This window comes from Pelophylax lessonae, assembly GCF_965119305.1.
Source record: "Pelophylax lessonae genome assembly, chromosome: 4".
Lineage (NCBI taxonomy): Eukaryota > Metazoa > Chordata > Amphibia > Anura > Ranidae > Pelophylax > Pelophylax lessonae.
In genome coordinates this window covers 352,718,464-352,742,364 of record NC_138771.1, presented here as the reverse complement: position 1 = coordinate 352,742,364, position 23,901 = coordinate 352,718,464, and the positions used below count along the sequence as shown (strand labels likewise).

The 23,901-nt window shown below is 43.5% G+C and overlaps 1 protein-coding gene across 3 annotated transcripts in view; it reads left to right on the top strand.

Moving 5' to 3' along the window:
* The first annotated feature begins 986 nt into the window (after positions 1 to 986).
* Positions 987 to 23,901, top strand: part of ARHGAP26 (Rho GTPase activating protein 26) — a 771,897-nt gene continuing 748,982 nt past the window's right edge. For all 3 annotated transcript variants that reach the window (XM_082255674.1, XM_082255673.1, XM_082255672.1), the window contains exon 1: positions 987 to 1,420. In XM_082255674.1, coding sequence (XP_082111800.1) covers positions 1,267 to 1,420 — 154 coding nt within the window. In that variant the 5' untranslated portion in view covers positions 987 to 1,266. The remainder of the gene's footprint in view (positions 1,421 to 23,901) is intronic.

The window sequence follows — 23,901 nt, the reverse complement described above, 5'->3', positions numbered from 1 at the left end:
TTTTGTGCAAACCAATCAATATACACTTATTGGGATTTTTTTTTACCAAAAATATGTAGCAGATTACTAACTTTGGCATAAAATGATGAAAAAATTTGATTACATTTTTTTTATTGGGAATGTTATAAAGCAGAAAGTGAAAAATATTATTTTTTTTTTTTTCAGAATTGTCGCCCTTTTTTTTTGTTTATAGCACAAAAAATAAAAATCGAAGAGGTGATAAAATACCACCAACTGAAGCTCTATTTGTGGGGAAAAAGGACATCAATTGTATTTGGGTACATCGCCACATGACCGCGCAATTGTCTGTTAAAGTAATGTAGTGTCGAATCGAAAAAAATTGCCTGGTCATTAAGAAGGTAAAACCTTCCGGTCCAGAAGTGGTTAAGGGAGAAAATCTTCTGGTCCAGAAGTGGTTAAAAAAAATGTGACTCTAGTATCACTTTAACCCCTTAGGTTCCACAGTGCGTTTAACAAGCATGCTCTACAGCATACACAGAATTAATTTACTGGTAAATACCACTAAAAGATAAAAGTCATCTGTCTAAAAAAATTGATGTCAAAATCATTGGGGTACAGCTTTGCGAGTAATTGTCAGTCAAACGATTACAGCCCTGAAAAGTGACCTGGTAATGATGGGGCATGACAGGCTGGTAAATTAAGAAAAAGTGGTAGACCTTGCAACTGTTTAATTTTCTCTACAGCAGCAAATGCGGTAGTACTGAGCAGCCTTTCCAGGGACAGATTGGAGCATCCATAGCACAGCCATGAACTGGTTAATGTCCATGTCCGGAGGGATGCCGGGGATGTGTGTTTCTCAGATCCCAGGGAAGGCTGGTCACAGCTCGAAGTGGGAGGTGTTTGGTGAGATGTGATTGGGCAGAGCTCAGGGCGGGCGGTGTTTTGGCTAGAGCTCGGTTTGAGGTGATTGGTCAGAGGTTGGGGTGGGCGGTATCTGAGTAGAGCTCGGTGGGAGGTTGCGGACAGCGAGTATGAGATCACAGGGCCTTATGTGAGAGGCTCGCTGTGCTCCTCATTTCCCCGAGCTTCCAATGAGAGAGCTCGGAGCCGGATGCCATCACAGCCCTAAGTGACATCATCATCACACTCCAGCTGCTGCCGCCTGTGCGAGGAAACTTTCAATGAGCACACCTCCTCCTCTGTCCTGCCGTCATGTCCTGAGCTCCGCGCCTTCCTCCGGGCTGGGATCTCACATCACTGACACCAATCTCTTCCTTCCATTGCTTCTCTCTACATAATCACACCATGGGATTGCCTCCGCTGGAGTTCAGTGATTGCTACCTGGATAGCCCACAGTTCAGGGAGAGACTCAAATCCCATGAAACCGAGCTGGACAAGACCAACAAGTTCATTAAAGAGCTTATCAAGGATGGCAAATCACTGGTGGCAGCACATAAGAGTAAGTGTGGGCATGGAGGGAGGGGGGCACTCATCACCTACCTATTACTTGGAGTAAAGTCTGTGCAAGTAGCTGCACTCTTATCAGTGTATTATTATGGCAGCAATTACACAAGGATGGGCAGGTGTGGGAACTATACCATAGCATCAGTTCACATCAGTGCAGACTGCATGACGTCACAGGATCAGTGCATGACGTCACAGGATCGGTGCATGACGTCACAGGATCAGTGCATGACTTCACAGGATCAGTGCATGACTTCACAGGATCAGTGCATGACTTCACAGGATCAGTGCATGACTTCACAGGATCAGTGCATGATCTCACAGGATCAGTGCATGATCTCACAGGATCAGTGCATGATCTCACAGGATCGGTGCATGACGTCACAGGATCGGTGCATGACGTCACAGGATCGGTGCATGACGTCACAGGATCAGTGCATGACGTCACAGGATCAGTGCATGGCTTCACAGGATCAGTGCATGATCTCACAGGATCAGTGCATGACGTCACAGGATCAGTGCATGATCTCACAGGATCAGTGCATGACGTCACAGGATCAGTGCATGACGTCACAGGATCAGTGCATGATCTCACAGGATCAGTGCATGGCGTCCCAGGGTCAATGCATGACGTCCCAGGATCAATGCATGAGGTCACAGGATCAGTGCATGAGGTCACAGGATCAGTGCATGAGGTCACAGGATCAGTGCATGAGGTCACAGGATCAGTGCATGAGGTCACAGGATCAGTGCATGAGGTCACAGGATCAGTTCATGACATCACATGATCAGTGCATGATCTCACAGGATCGCTGCATGACATCACACATCATTTTCTTTATATCACTGCAACCAGGATGACAGATTAGTGGGGACACAAGCGCTCTACTACACAGCCCTATCCATCTGTCTTCTAATCATATCACTGAGGGCTGGCGCTGTGCTGTGGCCCCATCACTGAGGGCTGGCGCTGTGCTGTGGCCCCATCACTGAGGGCTGGCGCTGTGCTGTAGCCCCATCACTGAGGGCTGGCGCTGTGCTGTAGCCCCATCACTGAGGGCTGGCGCTGTGCTGTAGTTCCATCACTTGAGTCCTGTCCTATGAAGGCTGGCACTGTGCTGTAGTCATATCACTGAGTCCTGTCTACTGTAGTCATATACTTTGCAGGATTATAGTGTGCAGGAGTCAGATAACCTAATTGTTTTCTACTGTAGTGATTTACTTTGCAGGATTATTGTGCAGGAGTCCTATAACTATCCCATGCAAGCTGACAGTGTGCTGTAGCCAAATAAGTGATTGCTGTTCACTGTAGCCCTATTTTATGTAGGCTGACATTGCGCTGTATCATATACAGTCACTAATTGCTGTATACTGTAGTCTTTTCCTGTGCAGGGTAACAAGTATGCTGTTGTCAGATAACTACTGTATATTGTAGTCCTGTCCTGTGCAGAGTTACATTGTGTTGTAGTCCTGGAACTGATTTCTATATACTGTAGTCCTGGCCAATGCAGGGATATAGTGTGCAGAAGTCAGATAAGTGCGTGATGTTCACTGTAGTCCTGTCTTGTGCAGGTGTACAGTGTGTTGTGGTCCCATACAGTCCCTGATTGCCGTCTACAGTACTGTAGTCATTTCCTGTGCCAGACTAGTGCAGTGTGCTGTAGCTAGATAATCGATCGATGTGCATTGTAGTTCTATGCTTTGCAGGATAACAGTGTTCTGCAGCCATATAGCTAATAGCTGTCTACTGTAGTGTTTCTTGTGCAGGATTCTAGTGCGCTGTAGTCAGATAAATGAATAATGTTTTTTATAGCCCTTTACACTGTAGGGTAACAGTGTGCTCTAGTCTTATAACTGATTGCTGTATCCTGCAGAGACATCTGTATAGGGTAGAGTTAGGTGAAGTTATTTTTCTGATGCTGTGCACTGTAGTCCTGTCCTGTGCAAGATTAGTGTGCTGTACACTGTATCACTGATCACTGATTGTGCTGTACACTGTATCACTGGTTGTGCTGTACACTGTATCACTGATCACTGATTGGGCTGTACACTGTATCACTGATCACTGATTGGGCTGTACACTGTATCACTGATTGTGCTGTACACTGTATCACTGATCACTGATTGTGCTGTACACTGTATCACTGATCACTGATTGTGCTGTACACTGTATCACTGATCACTGATTGTGCTGTACACTGTATCACTGGTTGTGCTGTACACTGTATCACTGATCACTGATTGGGCTGTACACTGTATCACTGTATCACTGATTGGGCTGTACACTGTATCACTGATTGGGCTGTACACTGTATCACTGATTGTGCTGTACACTGTATCACTGATCACTGATTGTGCTGTACACTGTATCACTGATCACTGATTGTGCTGTACACTGTATCACTGATCACTGATTGGGCTGTACACTGTATCACTGATTGGGCTGTACACTGTATCACTGATTGGGCTGTACACTGTATCACTGATTGGGCTGTGCACTGTATCACTGATCACTGATTGTGCTGTGCACTGTATCACTGATTGTGCTGTGCACTGTATCACTGATTGTGCTGTGCACTGTATCACTGATTGTGCTGTGCACTGTATCACTGATTGTGCTGTACACTGTATCACTGATTGTGCTGTGCACTGTATCACTGATCACTGATTGTGCTGTGCACTGTATCACTGATTGTGCTGTACACTGTATCACTGATTGTGCTGTACACTGTATCACTGGTTGTGTTGTACACTGTATCACTGGTTGTGCTGTACACTGTATCACTGATCACTGGTTGTGCTGTACACTGTATCACTGGTTGTGCTGTACACTGTATCACTGATCACTGATTGTGCTGTGCACTGTATCACTGATTGTGCTGTACACTGTATCACTGATTGTGCTGTACACTGTATCACTGATTGGGCTGTGCACTGTATCACTGATCACTGGTTGGGCTGTGCACTGTATCACTGGTTGTGCTGTACACTGTATCACTGGTTGTGCTGTACACTGTATCACTGGTTGTGCTGTGCACTGTATCACTGGTTGTGCTGTGCACTGTATCACTGGTTGTGCTGTGCACTGTATCACTGATTGTGCTGTGCACTGTATCACTGATCACTGATTGTGCTGTACACTGTATCACTGATTGTGCTGTACACTGTATCACTGATTGTGCTGTACACTGTATCACTGATCACTGATTGTGCTGTGCACTGTATCACTGGTTGTGCTGTACACTGTATCACTGGTTGTGCTGTACACTGTATCACTGATCACTGATTGTGCTGTGCACTGTATCACTGATTGTGCTGTGCACTGTATCACTGATTGTGCTGTACACTGTATCACTGATTGTGCTGTACACTGTATCACTGATTGGGCTGTGCACTGTATCACTGATCACTGATTGTGCTGTACACTGTATCACTGGTTGTGCTGTACACTGTATCACTGGTTGTGCTGTACACTGTATCACTGATTGGGCTGTGCACTGTATCACTGTATCACTGATTGTGCTGTGCACTGTATCACTGATTGGGCTGTACACTGTATCACTGATTGTGCTGTGCACTGTATCACTGATCACTGATTGTGCTGTACACTGTATCACTGATTGTGCTGTACACTGTATCACTGATTGTGCTGTGCACTGTATCACTGATCACTGATTGTGCTGTACACTGTATCACTGATTGTGCTGTACACTGTATCACTGATTGTGCTGTGCACTGTATCACTGATCACTGATTGTGCTGTACACTGTATCACTGATTGTGCTGTACACTGTATCACTGATCACTGATTGTGCTGTGCACTGTATCACTGATTGGGCTGTACACTGTATCACTGATCACTGATTGTGCTGTACACTGTATCACTGATCACTGATTGTGCTGTACACTGTATCACTGATTGTGCTGTGCACTGTATCACTGATCACTGATTGTGCTGTACACTGTATCACTGATTGTGCTGTGCACTGTATCACTGATCACTGATTGTGCTGTGCACTGTATCACTGATCACTGATTGTGCTGTACACTGTATCACTGATTGTGCTGTACACTGTATCACTGATTGTGCTGTACACTGTATCACTGATCACGGATTGTGCTGTACAGCAACTGTCATACTTGTGTTTACATTTTTGTCTATACCTTGACATTAGTAACTGCTGGATGACATGTGAAGGACGGCAGCAGTATGAAAGGAAAATGCTATAAAGCCAAATGTTCTAGCAGGTATCGCTGTTGTGTTCATTTCCTTTTTAGAGATTTATTTGAGCTTTTATGTATTAATAATTGAATCCCTTGTAACTATTGAGTTTATTGGGGTACCTGAGCTACACTTTGTTCCCTAATTACTGAAGAAGTAATGGTCCTATAACTACACCGTAACGTATGGGATTTTTTCATCAACGATCTTTATTTGTGAAATTTAGTAACTTATTTTTTTTTTTTTGGGAATGGGTTACCTGGATTTACCATGTTTTATTTATTCTATGTATTTTAAATGTAGAAGTCAGTTCACCAGGATTCACACTGATATCAGCCTTCAGGCCTAGTACACACCTATTCATTTTTAGTGCATTTTCAGTTTTGCAGAAACACACTACAGTTCATTTAACATGGTTTCCTATGGGTCACGTTCACATCTGTGCATTTTATGGAAAGGGCCAGGGACTTGTTTTTTGTTCCAAAGACTTCAAAGGATCAAAAACATGTATTGAAAAACGCAAAATGTACCTGGAATATGCAAACTGCAATCTGCACAGGGGAGAACCAGGCCTTAAGACCCCTTTCACACTTGTGTGACTTTGGACTGCAATGTCGCATGACAAGTCATACCCCGTCAGGGCCATCCTACCGAATGGGCACACTGAGCAGTTGCCCGGGGGCCCACTTGCCTTTGGGGGCCCCACCTGCCCAGCAAACCAGCCAAGCATTAGTCCAGACTCCTGTGTGTATTCCACCGTCGAACTTGGCAGGTTGCAAGCGCCTGTCGGCCCTGCGTTGCTGTCAGGCTACTTAGGCTGTGGAGGGGGAGCCCACAACTGCAGGAATACCTGTCCGCCTCCATGGGAACAGGCACACACAGGCTAGTCGAGTCTGACTCCCATCCGTGTGTGTGTTCACCGGATCCAGCTGCCGAACTTTGAAGCTGTCATTAGCCTGGCACTGCTGTACCAATAAATATCGCCTTATCAATAATTTGCATTTTTATTCTTGTGGGTGATTGTGTAGGCAGGGCCCCAGTGCACTGCATTGTCAAGGGCCCTTCAATGCTCTTAAGATAGCACTGTACCCCGTGATTTGCAGTGACTACCGCTCATATCTGTGTGACTTCAAAGTAGTCCCTGCACTACTTTGATGCGATTTGAGGTCCATAGATCTCAAGATTACACAGGCATTGCTTACTCGCGTCAAAGTCATGCAACTTTCAGGTCCTACAACTGTGAAAGGGGCCTAAAGAAGACTTTCATTTTTGTTTTTTGTCTTCTGAAAATAATAAAGCGCTTGCTCTTATGTTGGTCCAATGGCTTTAGCACTTTTTGGATCGGTGATAGATTTGGAGGTCTTTAACCACTGACATTCATGTATCTGAATGCTTGTTCCATATCTTTGTCTCAGAGTCTTAAAGCGGATTTGAACTCCTCTCCCCTTGCTCTCTTGCTGAGGCCAACATCTTCATTTTGGTCTTATTCCAGGTTTAGGATCCTCGGTCATCTTGATTGGCCAGGCTGGAATAATGTAATTCCTGTGCACGTGCATTAGAGCTGCACGATTCTTGATAAAATGAGAATCAATATTTTCTGACTAAAATAAAGATCACGATTCTCTCACGATTCTGGGCCTAACATCATCTTTCACATTATACAAAAAAATTAGGCTAACTGTTTTTTTTTTTTTTTATTCATTAAGGTGTATTTTTTTTTTTTCTTCAAACTGCGTTTGAAAAACTGCTGCACAAATACAGTGTGACATAAAATATTTAATCAACCGCTATTTTATTCTTCGGGGTCTCTGCTAAAAATGTGTATGTATGTATGTATGTATGTATGTATGTATATGTATGTATGTATGTATATATATATATATATATATATATATATATATATATATATATATATATATTAGAGCTGCACGATTAATCGTTTTAGGATCGCGATCTCGATTCACCCCCCTATACGATCTCCATTCTAACTATCGGCGATTCTGGGGACGGGGTAGTAGAGGCAGTCGGCCGCAGTGGAGCCAGCCTGGAACGCAAGTGGCGGCGTCGCCACCGATACAGGAACTGACGCCAGCAGTGAGAGACCGCATCCACTGATGGGCGGTACCTTCAGAAGCCCCATGGACGCTGCACTCCAGCCCTCACATAGCATGATGAGCTTTCCATCGTGAGGTAATCGACAGAGGAGGGGAGGAAAGGAGGGGAGGGGAGGAGAGGAGGGGGTGCAATCCCTAAAAGAAAAAAAAAAAAAATATATAATAATTAAATGTGTATTATAATGTGTGGAGATAGAGAGATTATATATATATATAATCTCCATCACACATAATACACATTTAATTTTTTTTTAGGGATTACATTTTCTGCACATAACACTACCTTTTCAGCAGTTTGACTTGTGAATTATTAATATAATATAATAAATGAAATTATTATTTTCATTATATTATTTATGATATATATATGTATTAATATAATGAAAATAATAATTTGATATACACTCTCAAAAGTTTCTCCCACTTTTTCATTTTTATTTTTTGAAACGTCACATTACAAGATGATGGTTCAATCAAGTTAATGTACAATGACATGCAGTGAAGTGTGCGGTGACTTTGTTGCATAAAATTCAGCATATCTATTTTTTTTTTTTCTTTACACAAAGTGCCACAACCTACCTCATTACAATGTTATGGTGGGTACAGGCCAGGGCACACAGAAAATAAATGTGGTCTGGGTGCCATTGCGTTATGCCTGCAGTGCACCATTTACGGACCGCCCACCGTGTATTTACGTCGGAATTTTGACATTAAAAAAAAAAAATACCGGGATTATTGCAGCCATCTACTGCCATAACCCCGGTTTTTAAACGGCGGACGGTCTGCTTTAACATAAGTGTGGTCCCAGCGGCGGATTTTGAGAATCGTGAGAGAATCGTGATTTTCATTCTAAGCCAAAAAAATCGTGATTCTCATTTTTGCCAGAATCGTGCAGCTCTAATATATAAATATATAAATAAATATATGTTTGGGGCTCTAACTTAATAGTAATTTTTTCTAGCAAAGAATACCAATTTTAAAGTGATTGTAAAGTCTCTGATTTATTTATTTTTAAATAAAAACTGTTATACTTGCCTCCTCTGTACAGTTGGTTTTGCATAAAGCAGCCTGGATCCTCCTCTTCTCGGGTCCCCTGTTCCTGCTCCTGGTCCCTCCCTCTTATCGAGTGCCCCCACAGCAAGCAGCTTGCTATGGGGGCACCCAAGCTGAGCTGCAGCTCGGTGTGTCTATTCAGACATGGAGCTGCCGTTCAGCCCCGCCCCTCTCTCTCTCCTGATTTGGCTTATTGACTTTGACAGCCGCCAGGAGCCAATGGCGCCATGGCTGTATCTCAGCCAATCGGGGGGGAGAGTCCCAGGATGGCCTAGGGACTCGTGGACATTTCTGGACAGAGGGGGTGCAGGTAAGTATTAGGGGCTGCTACACACAGAAGGCCTAATGCATTAAGATGAAAAAACCTTCCTGACTTTACAACTCCTTTAACTTGTAAGCAACTAGTGTCAGAAAAAGGCTTCGTCTTTAAGTGGTTAAACTGACCTCATTTACAGACTGAAGTTCATGCTTTGGATCTAAAAGAACCAAATGATACAATGTTTTTCTTTATCTGCAAGCACTGAGCAATGTTGTGGTATACTTTGCCAGCTACTTTAATTTTTTTTTTTTCTTTGACAGCGCTGAAGAGAGAGCGGCTCTTCACTGTTAGGTCCCTTTCACATGGGCGGTGCACCCGACGGACTCCGTTTTTCTCTGCGGGGATCGATCCGCCGATCCCAGATGAGCAGGCAGATGACAGCCCCGTCTCTGCTTTCTTTAGAGAAATGGAGCTGTCATCCCCTCTATGGGAGAGCGGATGAAAACGGACCACCTGTCTGTTTTTATCCGATCCTCCAGACGGATGGAAAAGAGGGTTTCCATCCGTCTGGATTTCACGGACAGAATCGGACCGGATAGCATTGGGTGTCAGCGGACATGTCACCGCTGAAATCTGGTGAATCCATAGGGCTGCATGGAGCATCCAATCCGGTCCGTCTGAAAAACTACAAGCGGACCGGATTGGAAAGCCCATGTAAATGGGCCTAACACAAATGGTGAAAATGCCGGATTAAGATCGTGGGTGGGGGGGGGGGGGGGGAGGTTGCATTAAGATCTGTTTTTTTTTTTTTTTTTTTTTTTAAATGATCGTGCAGTTCTAACATGCATAGAAACTTTATTTTTTCAGACAATAGGTTTCACCAAGAATATACACTAAGCTGTGCATGCGCAGCTAAGTGCACATTAGACTATTGTGAACAGGCAGGTAAGTTTGTTGTATTGCAGTAGAGACCTAGCATGTCTGTAATAAGGACCTGTAAGTACCTGCTTGAAAATTTTTTTTTTTTTTTTCTTTTTTTAGTTTAGTTCAGGTATAAAATTAGCATTCCGGGATTTTCCTAACTCATCTTAAAACAGCTCCCCCCTTCAAACACCTATAATGACTAGCCTGTGTACGAAAGATCTGCATCCTTACCTATCTAAGCCCACTGCGGCCTGCTCATGTGATCTGGCTCCCTTGTGCCAGCCAGCGATGGCTGTAAGCGAGAGGAGGGAGCGCCAACCGATGGGCCATAGTAATCCTATGGGTGATGTCACTTCGTCAGGCTTTACCAATTAAGTGCTCTCTCGTCTTTCCTGCAGCCAGTGCTACCTGACACAGGAGATCACATGACCAGACCAGAGTAGCCTGAAAATAGGTAGGTATACAGATCTTTCTTGCACAGGATAGTCAGAATAGGTCTTAGGAGGGGGAGGGAGCCATGTAGTAAGAAATGTTTCTCATAAGTTGCACATTCCTGCAAGTCCTCTGTAAGGCTGGGGTCACACTTTTATGCAATTTGGATGTGGGTTTCCCCGCATCCGATTTGCATGACAGCAGAGTGTGACCGGCTCTCAATGGAGCCTGTTTACACACCTCCAGGGTGGCCACGGTCCACATTTGGAAAGGGTACTGTGCGTCTTTGACCCCGATTTTAAGTGCATATTCAGGCAAAAAATACGAGTATGTGGCAGTCTCAGCCAGGGCTTCAACCAGGCCACACCCCTAACGCGTTTCGCTCTGCCCCTGAAGCTTTGTCATAGGATCAGGTAGGGGAGAGGGAGCATTTTTAAGATTAGTTGGGTATATTCCAGAATTCTACTTTAATAGCAGAAACAGCCAGGCAGCTTGCATTTTCAGAAGCTCAGCAGTTGCAGTTTACATATTTCTTTTAGTAGTGAATGTATGTTTTTCCCATGCTGAATAGACAAAGTAAGGGCTCATTTACACATGCAGCAAGGACTGCGGGGTCTCTGCAAAGCAATTCGCAGTCTGATTGTCTTTCAGAGATATTTGATAGTCAGTGAGGAGGTGCTATGTTGACGCATGGACCTCCATACCTGAAATTGCAATCAATTTCACCTCTGATAGAGCAGCAAGGAAGTGTGGGCATGGAATATAAGTGAGACAGGCTTTAAAGAGACTTGCTTTACCCTAAATGCCAAAGCGCTCGAGTCTCTTTAATGTCCCCCCCCCCTTATCCTTAGCACACACTGATCTTCCTTTTGCTCCCCCGCTGTGCCATCCATCAGTCAGCAATATGGAAAGGAAGCCCTGTGTAGGCTCATAGTTGCTGTGATGCTGTCACATTAGAACATGAAAAGAGATAGATGAAGTATGGATTTACGAGAAATAATAGCTTTTATTGGCTAAATAGGAATTTTAATGCAAAATACAAAATGCTTGCACATCTTTGCAATATTTAGGTGACTTGAACAATATGAATAGGCCATCGTTATGAGATAAGATACGCAATGCAATTAACTTAGCGCCTACATTTGACCCCAGAGACTGTGTTGATCAGTCAGCGATGCACTTGATGATGATTCTGAAAATGCCCGTGGATATGAGCTGTGATCAGGCTGTCTTATCTGCAGCAGAATCCTGCTATTAAATGGTTATTCTGTAGGCTTGATTCATCTGAATGTTTAAAAATAACTCGTGGATTGGTGAATCAGCTATGCAGCGCAGCCCCAAGTGCCTCGAGTTACAGTGTGAATTTATTAAAGCAAGATATATTATGTGAGGTCTCCTCTTCCCTATCAGTCCTGTACTCTCACCTGAGCATAATAACCCAGCACCCAATTTAGCATGTATTCTATACTGCACAGCACTTTATTGGGGTATATTATGTGTTTCTGTTTGGCTGCTTAGTTGTGATGGTTGTCAAGTGTTTGCATAAACAGCATCTAGATTAAGGGTGTCAAACTCTATTTCATTGTGGGCCGCATCAGCATTAGGGTTGTCCATAAAGGGCCGGTTGTATCTGTAAGACTATGCATCTATTTAGTTACTTAGAAGTATGCAGTGTACAGAGTGTAGAGTTCACAAGTGTGCTACATTCAGATTGCAGAGTTCAGTGGTGCACTATGTACAGACTGCAGGGTTGAGGAGTGTATGACATACAGAGTGCAGGGATTATGGGTGCGCTATGTACAGAGTGCAGAGATAAGTAGTACGTGGTGTGCAGAGTTCAGGAGTGTGCGGAGTACAGAATGCCCACACTCCCCCAAAAAGCTTCCTTACACTCCCCCAAAAAGCTTCCTTACATTTAATCTGCCTGGCTCTAGTACCTCCTGGCAGTGTAGGTGGCTTTGCATCTCTCTCTCGCTTGAAGGGAGATCATTGGTTGGCACTGCTGTGCCCTGCTGTGAGTACATGCAGGGTATGCAGGGATCTGCAAGAGCTGGAGGTGGCGGAATGGAGTTCACCATGTTCGAGTTGAAAAAAAGCCCTGAGTGCGAGGGCCACATGAAATGGCCTGGCGGCCGGATTCGGCCAGCGGTCCTTGTGTTTGACAACTGTCTAGATGATAAGATGCTAACGTTCTGAACAGCTAGGGCTCTTGCATACGGCGGTTTATAAGGTGTATATTTATACAAAGTAATGCCTCGTACACACGATCAGATAATCGGGCGACTTATCGTTCGCATTTTGTTGCATGATACTAATATCGAATTCAACAATGCGTACCAAACGTATGATTCTGGAAAAGCTTCCTGGTTGCATAGCTACGTATCGGATAATGGAAAACAAAAACAATGGCAGCCAGGCTTTGTCCGGGTTATTTTCGTGCTTCTGATCATCCATGGTCTTTGTCTATCAATTTTTAGTGAACGCATACTGTACTGATTAAACGATTGTCGTTCGCTAGGCTATCGTACGACAAAAGATTTTGTGTTTGTGCCTTTGGATTTTGTTGGACGAAATGTCGTGATCGGCTGTCGAAAGCTGTGTACCAACGATCAGATTATCGTGCAATCTATTTGAAAGCTATTTTGTTTTTTTGTACGATTATCTGATCGTTTGTACAAGGCATAAGGGGCACTTACCCTGGCATTGTTAAATTGGTCCCAGGCACGGTTCAGCCCATTGGGCTGGGTCGTTTGTGCAGTGTGAGTGCTCTGAACTTTGACTACTTGGAACAGGTGGTCCTGAGCGCAGTTCACTTATGATCTGGTAGGATTTTACTGTAGTCTGAGTGCAAACCCTGCTGGGATAAAGAACTGTGTAATAAAACAGGGATCACTGGTCTGGTTATCAGGGTAGAGTGCCCGGGAACCCTTCTTCCCAATCTAGTGTGAGTGCAAGCCAGCAGGGGAGTGGGAAGGGGGGGGGGGGTAGAACTCGGGTGCAGATAAACCATCTAGAGTGTGAATAAACCCTAAAAGTGCACACACGCCAGCATTTTTAACTAGTCCTGGGCACAGTTCACTCCTTTGGTCTGGTTCGTTTGTGCCTCCCTCGAAATGCGTCAGCAATTTGTACAGTCTTCTCATGCTTTGGGACTTGTCTAGGTGAACAGGCTGCTTCGAGTACATATGGACTTTGATGTGCCTTATGGCTGATGTTTGTGAGTACACAACTGTCTTTTTTTTTTTTTATTTAACACAATAAAGTTGTTAAAAAGGTAATGCGCAAGGTTTGTGTGCCCTCTGTTCCTTGTTTTTGCAGTGCTTCGAACCAAGCCTGCGACCACTAGGGAGAGGAGGTGGTCTCGGGCATGCTTCACTTGTGGTCCGCTATGGTTTGCTTCAGTGTGGGTGCAAACCATGTCAGAGCACAGAACGCTGCTTAGATGACTGTGTACACAAGCAAGGATCATTGTTCTGATTTGCACAGGTGATAATGAGTAAGGCTGGTGTTCTATCAGAATACCGCTACCTATCAGATTCTACAACAAGTGATGTATGGCTTAGAACAACTTACTACGCATTCGCCATGCGTTCCAACATAACCGCTATGCGTTCCAATAGGTTTCCTAATGTGACAGAACACGAAGCAGACATCTTCTTACACCCATATAAGTCTTGGATTTTCCATTTTATTTGCACTGCATGCAGCCGCTCACGCGAGCGGCGCATGCGCTCTGAAGGTCCGGCGGACCTTCAGCTTTCCTTGCTGGGAGCTTGCCGGAAAATGACTCCCGCGCGCATGCACGGGAGTGACGTCATCGCGGCTCCGGCCAATCACAGCACCGGAGCCGCCGAACCCGGAAGAGACGCCGAGGGATCATGTCAGCTCCCACAGCGGTGTCCGGGTGTCCGTGTCCGGGCTTCGTTCTAAGGTAAGTAATTCATAATGAGCTAGTATGTGATGCATACTAGCTCATTATGCCTTTGTCGATGCATACTAGCTCATTATGCCTTTGTCTTACAGGGTTTTTTTTTTTTTTAAGTTTACAACCACTTTAAGGCAGGCCAAAGATTACGGTTGCAGGACAGAAAATTGCTTTATTCCCCTATTAACACAGTCAGTGATTTGAGGGGGAACCCTCCCACGGAGCTGTTGTGTTCTCCTGGTGGGTGGTGCACGGGAAGCTGTCCCTGCGGGGAGAACACAATTATTATTGCTAGAAACTATAGCTACTGGTAACCATTGCATGCTAGAAATCCAGCATGCTGGTTGTACCGAAGTCGATCAACAGATCCACTTGAGTACAGTTAGTCTGCCCATAGATGTATTAAATGTTCGCCAGTCTACTGAACCAGCCGAAATTTGACCAATCTATGGCCGGCTTAAGTGTGCCCAAAATACTTCTTTATAGTCCACTGTGAATGCAGACCAGCAGGGGAGTGGGGACAATCGGACTCAGGCGCGGTTCAGTTCAACCTGTCAAGTGTGAGGGTACCCTACAATACACTTGGAGTCGGGAACCACAGGTGTAACATATTTTTGCCAAATGACTTGCACTACAAGAAACTGTTAACTTGGCTATGCACAGCTAAACTCCAGCACTGGCATTTACACATGCACAAATATGGGCATATTTTTCAAAAATATTTATTTATTTTTTAAATCCGCCTGCGCAGGTGTAAACACAAGTGCCAGAGTTTACTTGCGCATAATTTTTTAAATTTTTTTTTGTGTGTTCCAAGTAAATACACTGAAGCTAAATTGACACGCTATATAAGAACCTGAAATAAATAATAATAGCTGTTACTCCCAGGCACCACAGCAAGCGTATTATACTCTGTACAGCCATGTGTCAGAGCCCTTACTATGTTTGCTGCTTGGGTTGTGATACTGATTATTAACTGCTTAACAAAAATATATGATATGTTTGTATCAGACTTTATCTAAAACAAAGAACAAAAATGATGGACACAATAAAATGAAGAGGGGATTGACCCCCCCTGTGTGTTTTCTATCGCTGTCTGTTTCCCCAGGGGAGATTCACCACTCTGTTTGTTTGTCCTGTGACCAGTGAGCCAGTGAGTGATTTGAAATCCAATATTTAACGTCCCCAAAGCAAGAAATTAGGGACAGCCCTCCAAAGGAGACACCTGATCCTATGGCAACTCTCAAAGATTGTACTTCTGTATTGGAGAGTATTCCTGTTGCATCTCCAGGACAGGAAGTTAAAAGTAAATTTCCCCAGCGAGACACCGGTACCAATAAATAACATAAGGGTTGTACCCTTCCCTATTCTGTCTAAACAATAATAACCATTATGTCTGTACATGCAATATAAGGGCTCATTCACACTATAAGGCTTCATGTACAATACAGCTCCTAAGCTTGAGTTTAGGAGCTTTTGGTGTTTTTTTTTTTTTTTTTTTTTGCTGAAGCTCCTGAACACAGCTCTATAAAAGCCTATGTGTCCATGGCTTTTAGGATCGATTAGTAGCTGCTGCAGTTAGGAAAAGTTCTTGCGTTTAGGAGCTTTTGGCTTTTTTTTTTTTTTGCTAAAAGCTCCTAAAACCCAATCCATAAAATCCTGTGTGTCCATGTGCATATAGGCTTTGAGGATCTTTTAGGAGCTGCTGCGGCTAGGGGAGATTCAACCTCCATCAAAATCCCTCAACCTACCTCTCCTGAACACGGAAGAATTGCGGTCAGGATAGGAACATTTTCACAAAACGCAGCAAAATCACTGCACATTTTTCCACCTGGCCGGCGGTCATAATGGGCAATGTGTCCATGAAGTCCATGTTTTTCAGCCACATACAGAGTGAACAGCCATTTGTTTACTTTTTTGTACTAGCGCTGAGCTACAGGAAGGCAGCCCATATAAAGTGGGGTACACACTAGTAGAAAATCTGCCGAAAATTCCCGTCCGAGGTAAAATCGTACGATTTTTCGGCTAGTGTGTACACAACTTTCAGCAGCCGATGCCGACATTTTCAACGGGAAAAACGGAGGGACAAACACCAACATTTTTATCGTCCGTCCCCAGACGACCAATTTTCTTTTAATGTGTACGCAGTAAGTCCGTGAAAAATCGGATATGAAAGACCGCGATCTGAAGTTGCTGTCAACCCGGAAGTCTAAGAACAAATGTCCCCCAAAAAAAAAAATCGGACGAGAAATTTCGTGAACATTTATGCACTGTCAACTAAAAACGGTTATGACCGCTGAGCAAGAGAGAAAAATCGTCCGATTTCCGTCAAGTGTGTACGGGCCTTAAGCGAATGAATAAGCATTAGCTGTATGGACTCACCCGCACAGATGAGTTTGACCAGTACACAGGGATGGGTGCATGGACCCAGATGTAAAGGCACTGTGTCTGGGTTCATGTACCTGTCAAACTTGGCTGTGCGGATACAGCTGATGTAAATTCATTCACTTATATGGGCTGCCTGCACATACAGTAGCTCAGTGCTAGTGCCTGTGTGAATGAGCCTTGAAGTGTCAAACCCACATCATTAAAATCTATCAATAAATGCTGTATTACATGCTGACTATACCTGGTTGATCCTCCTGTTCTTTCTCTATTTTTCTGTTCATGTCCCCACTGCAGTTGGGGGTTCTGCAGAGCAGTGCTGGCAGCTCTGCACATGCTCAGTTTTCAGTGTGTTTTCTACCCTGAGCATTTCCTTCCTATCATATTTGAGCAGCCCATATGATTACAGAGTGTTTATTTATTTTTACTCTGTATCTCAAAGGTTTTGTTTTTGTGAACCAGGACTAGAAGCTCTGTTGCCCTACAGATAGGATGGGAAGGAGCTGGGTCATGTGACAGCTGTATATTAAAAATTGGAAAAATAGCTTGATGATGTGTTTTTTTGTTTTTTTGTTTTTTTTTTTTCTTTTTTTTTTTTTTCTTTTTATTATTATTTTTTTAATTAAAATAATTAGTATCATCATCCACATTCATAAAATGAAGGGATAATTGGAAATTAAACAGTGTGTGTTTATTATCACTTTAAGAGCCCCTTTACAAATTTCATTTGTTAAAGTGTTACTTAACCCAGGAGTCTGCATTCACTATATCTGGTCCCCCGCAGTACACAGAACATGGAAATGCAGTTATTTAGTAAATATAAGCTGCTAAATACCTTTTCCCATCAGCAGTTAGAGCAGTCTTGTGACTTCTATCAGTGTCTGGGTAAAGCTTGTAGGAGGAGTTTTTATTCTCCCCCGATTGTCCTATCTGTCTGGACCGTGCTGGTTGGTCCTGTGCTGATCACATGCACCCTCCCAGAGTGGAAAGAAAAAAACTCTCTAGCAATACACACCAAACTGAGCATGTGCAGCTTGCCCCCAATATTCTGTTCTATCAGGAGGTGGTTTGGGGACTGTGGAAGAAGGGAAGGATCATGATAGGCAGGATCAAATGGCCTTTTTACACAATGCAGAGGATTACAAGCATGCTTTACTGCATATACACACTGATTTTACTGTTGTGGGTTGAATGCAGCCTATTGAGTTCTGTATCTTGGACACAATTTTTGCCTATGACTCAACAGGCAGAAATGAGTAGGACAATTTACTCCAACAGGGAAGGGATCTTATTTACCTCCACTTTTCTTATGACAAATATGACAGTCTTTCCCAATTCATTTGTTGCAGCCATAGCACCAGTGTTAGGCCCCTTTCACATGGGCGGTGCGCCCGGCCGGTTTCCGTTTTGCTCAGCGGGGATCGATCTGCCGATCCCCGCTGAGCAGGCGGATGACAGCTCAGTCTCTGCTTACTTTGCAGAGATGGACGTGTCAGAGCCCTGCTCTCCTCTTTGGGAGATTGGATGAAAACCGGACCGCCTGTCAGTTTTCATTCGATCCTATTCGATCTGATCCTCCAGACAGATGGAAAATAGGGTTTCCATCCGTCCGGATTTCACAGACCGGATCAGATAGCAGCGGGTGTCAGCGGAGAGGTCACCTCTGACATCAGCTGCTCCATAGGGGTGCATGAAAGAGGTTGTAAACCCATACAATTTTTTTTTTTTGCAACCTGAAAGAGAAACACATAATGAGCTAGTATGCACCGCATACTAGCTCATTATGAAATACTTACCTTAGAACGAGCTCCCGCCGTGCCGCCCGCTTACCTGTATGACAGGTCGCCCGTCTTCCGGGATCGTGGCATCTGGCCATCTGATTGGCCGGAGCCGCGGTGACGTCACGGCACGGGGCTCTGAAGAAACGGCACCAGCGGCCGTTCCTTCAGAGCGCATGCGCCAGTGACGTCACTGGCTGCATGTAAGGTAAATGTCTCCTAAACGGTACATGTTTAGGAGATATTTACAGTACCTATAGGTAAGCCTTATTATAGGCTTACCTATAGGTAAAAGTGTCAGAGGAGGGTTTATGCCCCGTACACACGTGCAGATTATCTGCAGACTTTTGTCTGCAGACTTACCTTTTCTATGTAGTGCAAGGGCCTGCCGGATTGCATACAAATTGAAAGTGTTTAGGCTTGACCTCATATTATCTGGTTTTGGTAAGTCTGCAGACAAAAGTCTGCAGATAATCTGCACGTGTGTATGGGGCATTACTTCCTCCTGAAGCATTCCGATCAGGTCCGCCTGAAAAACTGACAGGTGGACCGGATCAGAAAACCAGTGTGAAAGGGGCCTTAAAGTATCCCTTAGCCCACGTTCACATTGGTCCGATTTGACCTAATCAAATCTCGTGTCAAATCGGTAATGGCGAATGCTGGCAATGACACCGTCCAAATTGGTGTGACACCACACCGATTCTCAAAAGTAGTTCCTGCACTACTTTAGACAACTTCGGGGGGCAATTTCATTAGACATCTGTGCAGGAACTCGCACAGATGTCTGTGAAATCGCCTCCGAAGTCGGACTGAAAATGTTGGTTTGAATTAGAGCGAGTTCAACTGAACTTGCGTGATTTTAAACCTGTCCTCAGTGTGAATCTGTGCTTAAAGGATGTACCTGAATTTGTTGCACCTGTTGGAGATTGCAAGAAATCTGTTGCACGTCTTTTACGAATTTGTCGCCGAACTTTCTAATATAGTCCTAATGTCAGAAAAGTGTTGCAGATGCTTCATTGAATCCCTAATGTTTTATTTGCTCTTGTTCTTTTGCCAACCATGAGACTGATCTGCCTACTGTGAGATCTATATGGGAGATAGAGGCGCAGTGCTCTATTGCAGTATGGGAGGAAGTGTGGGGTTTGCTAAGTTGAAGAAAAGCGGAAATAAAGTATGTTGAAAGGCATGTGTTTAGTAATTTTGTAGTATTTTGTAACCTATTTAACACTACATGGCTGCTAAACTTTTTAGACAATTAAACTTCTGTTAATGACCTATAGATGACATACACTGTATGTAAAAGCACTGGGAGCTTCCAAAGTCTGACAGTACATGAAATAAAGATGTGATTGAGGAGGAGAGCGTTCTCTCACATCTTGCTGACTTCCTCTCCAGTGTTCTTATTTTAAGAACTTCTTCTCATTTTAAAGACCACAAATTAGACATGATCGAGGGGCCTAATACTGCATAGAGAGAAATGACTTCCGCATTCCCTTTCCTCAATTCTCAAGTCTTCTGAGACTTAAGATAAAGAGACGTCAGTGTGCAGCCAGAACCTTTCCACCATTTTGTTATGGAGAATACAATAGGAAAAGGAAGTCTCCTCACTGCAGCGTAAGAAACGAGACTGCTATCCTGGAAGAAAATCTATTATGGTGGCCATAAACACTATATTTTTTCCCCAATTTTGCTTTGTGATTCGCTCAAAACGATCACATCTGAATGGCCTTAATTTCCCTTTCGATCTATTTAGGATTCAGTTGTGATCAGATTTGATCACACAGCGCAGGATATTATTGAGCCTTTGGCATTGATCGGCAGCACTAATATACTTTGTTCATGAATCTGATTGTATGTCAATCAAACATATTATGAGATTACATGGTAAAAACAGAAATGTGATCAATAACTTCTGTTCATAAGTTACAGTCATATCGTAAAGTGGAACTGCACTGCATTTGGGCACTCTATTTCATTTATTTTTAGTATTTAAAACAAACTCCCCCCATCCATCCATGTCTCCATGTTTTATTTTGCTGAGAAATTGTTTTAAAAAAAAAAAAAACTCCCCCTGGCATATCTGGCTGTGGCCATCTTGAGTAAGGGCAGATGATTCATGTATCATTTACTTCCTGGATTTCGTCTTAGGCATTGGCTGAACTGAGAACCCTCCCTCCCCTCCTTAAGACTTCTGGGATGTATGACATAATTTGCCAAGGCATGGAAACCAGGAAGTAACTGGGGAAATGCAAAAAAAAAAAAAAAAAAGTGTAAAACAAGTAAATAATATCCTTTCCTATCTATTTACTAATGCTAGCAGCATAAGGATTAGACATAGTCCATGTTGATTGAAAGAGTGAAGTTCCACTCTCTTGCCGCCCAATTAAAGCATACGTGCACAGGCAAAACATGTGGCCTTTACCCCTTTATGCCACACAAATGTTGGGCATCAGAGACCAAGAAGTCAAAGACAGTTCCTGGTCTCTAGTAATGATCGGGAGCCAACGGGACTAGCTCCACATCATGTGACCATTGTGATAGCCAAGCACAGTGGTTGTGTGTTCAGGCAGACCTTCTTGCCCCTAGGTGGAACACCCCGTTAAAGCAGTAGTAAATTGCGCTTGATGAATTGTACCTACAGGTAAGCCTACTAATACGGCTTGTCTATATGTACAAGGCATATCTTCTAAACGTGCACCATTTAGGAGATATTCCCATTTTTATACCAGCCAGTGACGTAACCAGCACATGCACTGTTAATGAACACTTGAGTATGCCATCCATTGAGAGTGCTGTGCCGTGACTGGGACTTCTGTGCACATGCATGGTAGTGAGGTCATCGCGGTTGGGCAATTCAACCGGCTGGAGAGTGTGAATCCGGAAAGAAGACCAAATTAAGATCAAAATTCTAAAGTCAGTGACGATGTGCCGCTGGAGGGCTTCATTTTAAGGTAAGTCGGTCATAATGTGAAAAGTATGGCTTAAACCACCCAGGGGCCCACATTTTTTATTTTTCCTAGGACTTTATCTATCGTTTTAAATCGATATTTGGGCTAAGCGGGAAGGGGTTTATTATCTATAGAAATCCCAGTTCCAATATGTGGCGTATTGATTGAATGGGTGGTTGACTATAGATGATTTATTCCTTTCACGAGAGACAGATTGGAAAATAAATTTAACATTTATAGATTTGTTTGACCACCATTAGGCAGCTCTAGGTCCTAACACCGGGATTTCCAAACTGCGGCCCTCCAGCTGTTGCAGAACCACATGTCCCATGAGGCATAGTAAAACTCCTGACATTCACAGATATGACTAGGCATGATGGGAATTGTAGTTCCTGAACATTTGGAGGGCCCTGGTTTAGAGATCCCTGGAAGGCAATGGTAGCTAATGCAACCCATCTGTCAAAAGTTGGATCCCTTTACTCAAATTTAATTAGTTTAGCTGTTTGTCAAATTGTTGTCCTGAAAAATGCTTTAATAAGTCTGTTACTCTTCGCAGCTTTTATCCTCCTCACCACATCTGAAGGACGTGTGATAAGACAGGCCTGATTTAAAAAAAAATGTAACTTTTGTAACCCTTGAATGAAACCCGTCTAGGAACAGCTGTTCTCCTCATCCCACATCCATTGTCTGCCAAGTATCTTCTTAGTTCCCACTGTACCTCAGAAAAGGCTATCTTTTGTGTGTGGGCCGCACAGAGTGCTGGGTGCAGCTACTATGCAGCTTTCTGCATGTTTTGCAAATGTTTCCTGTTTCAAGTCTTTCTTACATGACAGGAATTCAGTTTATAGGGGTGAAGATTTTTGTTTTAACCACAGTTGTTTTTCTTTTTTAAACTTGCCTCCAGGCTAATTATACATTTGAAATTCAGATTTACCCGCAATAGGGTGTTTATTTTTGTCTGTCTATGATATGCACAACCTTACCAGGCAGCAGAGCCAGATTGGTGACCTGTCTTTTCTCTACTGCAGTTGAGCAATACAGCCTGGTCACCTCCCTGACTTTAGTCTGTGATTGGATAATCAGGGAGGAGCAGCAGCACAGTGATGTCTTCCCTCTGCTCACTTTTTTTGTCACCTGTCAGTATGATCATTGTGCTACAGTACATTTAACTGACTTCTAACGACTTTTGTGGAGAAGACTCGAACCCCAAAATGAAGACGGCCTAGGAGAGCCCAATTCCTGCACGACATTGGTGGGGATGAAGCTAGTTAATCACACCTGTTTTAGCTGGGTATGCTTTTATTACCCTGGTGGGTTACTACTATTCTGCACCATCCTGGACTTTGCCTCCATTAACACTGTGGCAGAATTGCCTCTGCTTCACTGCACTGCCCCTTATTAACCACATTTCCAAGCAAGCCTTTGGCGCCATTCTTTTTTCTCATGAATTCTCCACAGGGGCTTCCACTGCAGCAAAAATCAGATTGCACATGTCTGCCAGCAGTGCCATGTTAATGCAGTCTAACTACTACAGTTGATAGTATTTTATTACACTTTGGAGGTTAGGTTCCCATGTTAGGTCCTTCTAAAGCATTTGACTTGTAGAGTATTCACATATGTATAGGATTATTTTGGAGATGCAATCTGTATGTGAGACTGGAATTTAGTGGTAATGGAAGCTGCTCTTTACTTCCTGTATTTATATTTTACAATGCAGATCGTGCTAGTTACTCTAAGGAATTCCTCATTTTGGAATTTTTTTTATTATTTCACTTTCAATAATAATGGTAACCAGGACAAATAGAGAGGGTAATTCCCGGTTCAAACATATGCGATGCAGGAACCCTGCGAATCCACTGCGGGTTCCCGCATCGCACATGACTCGCAGCCAGTTCACACTGCCATATGGGAATCGCTGGGGTTGTCAATACAAAGGTAACGACACCCACAGATCGGTTCGCATATCGCAGTGCGAACTGTCAATTCGGACATGAATTGGATCGCATAGGTGTGAACACCCATGTGATCTGATTCTGGTGCGGACCAAAAAAGGGTCCTGTGTGACTTTTTTCCGAATGTGATGCGAATGGCTGAATTCGCAACGCACAGACATTGCATGTGATTTTCAGAGCAGTCCGCTGCGAATCACATGCGATGTCTGACCGCATATGTGAACCGGCACTAAATCTCCTTAAAAGAAAAAAAAAAAAAAAAAATTCACCTTTTTTAGTTATACTTTAATTATATAGTGAGACAATGGGTGTTTATAAATGTATTCCCACAAGATTCAAACATTTTTCCAATTGAATTGAATGCGGAAAGTGTGGTAATTTTCGGTGAAAGCATTTATAAATGGACCCGAAGATAATTAAAACATTTTTAAAGAGTTTTGTACCCCTGATATGTGCCGGTTATACCATGTACTGTATTTATCGG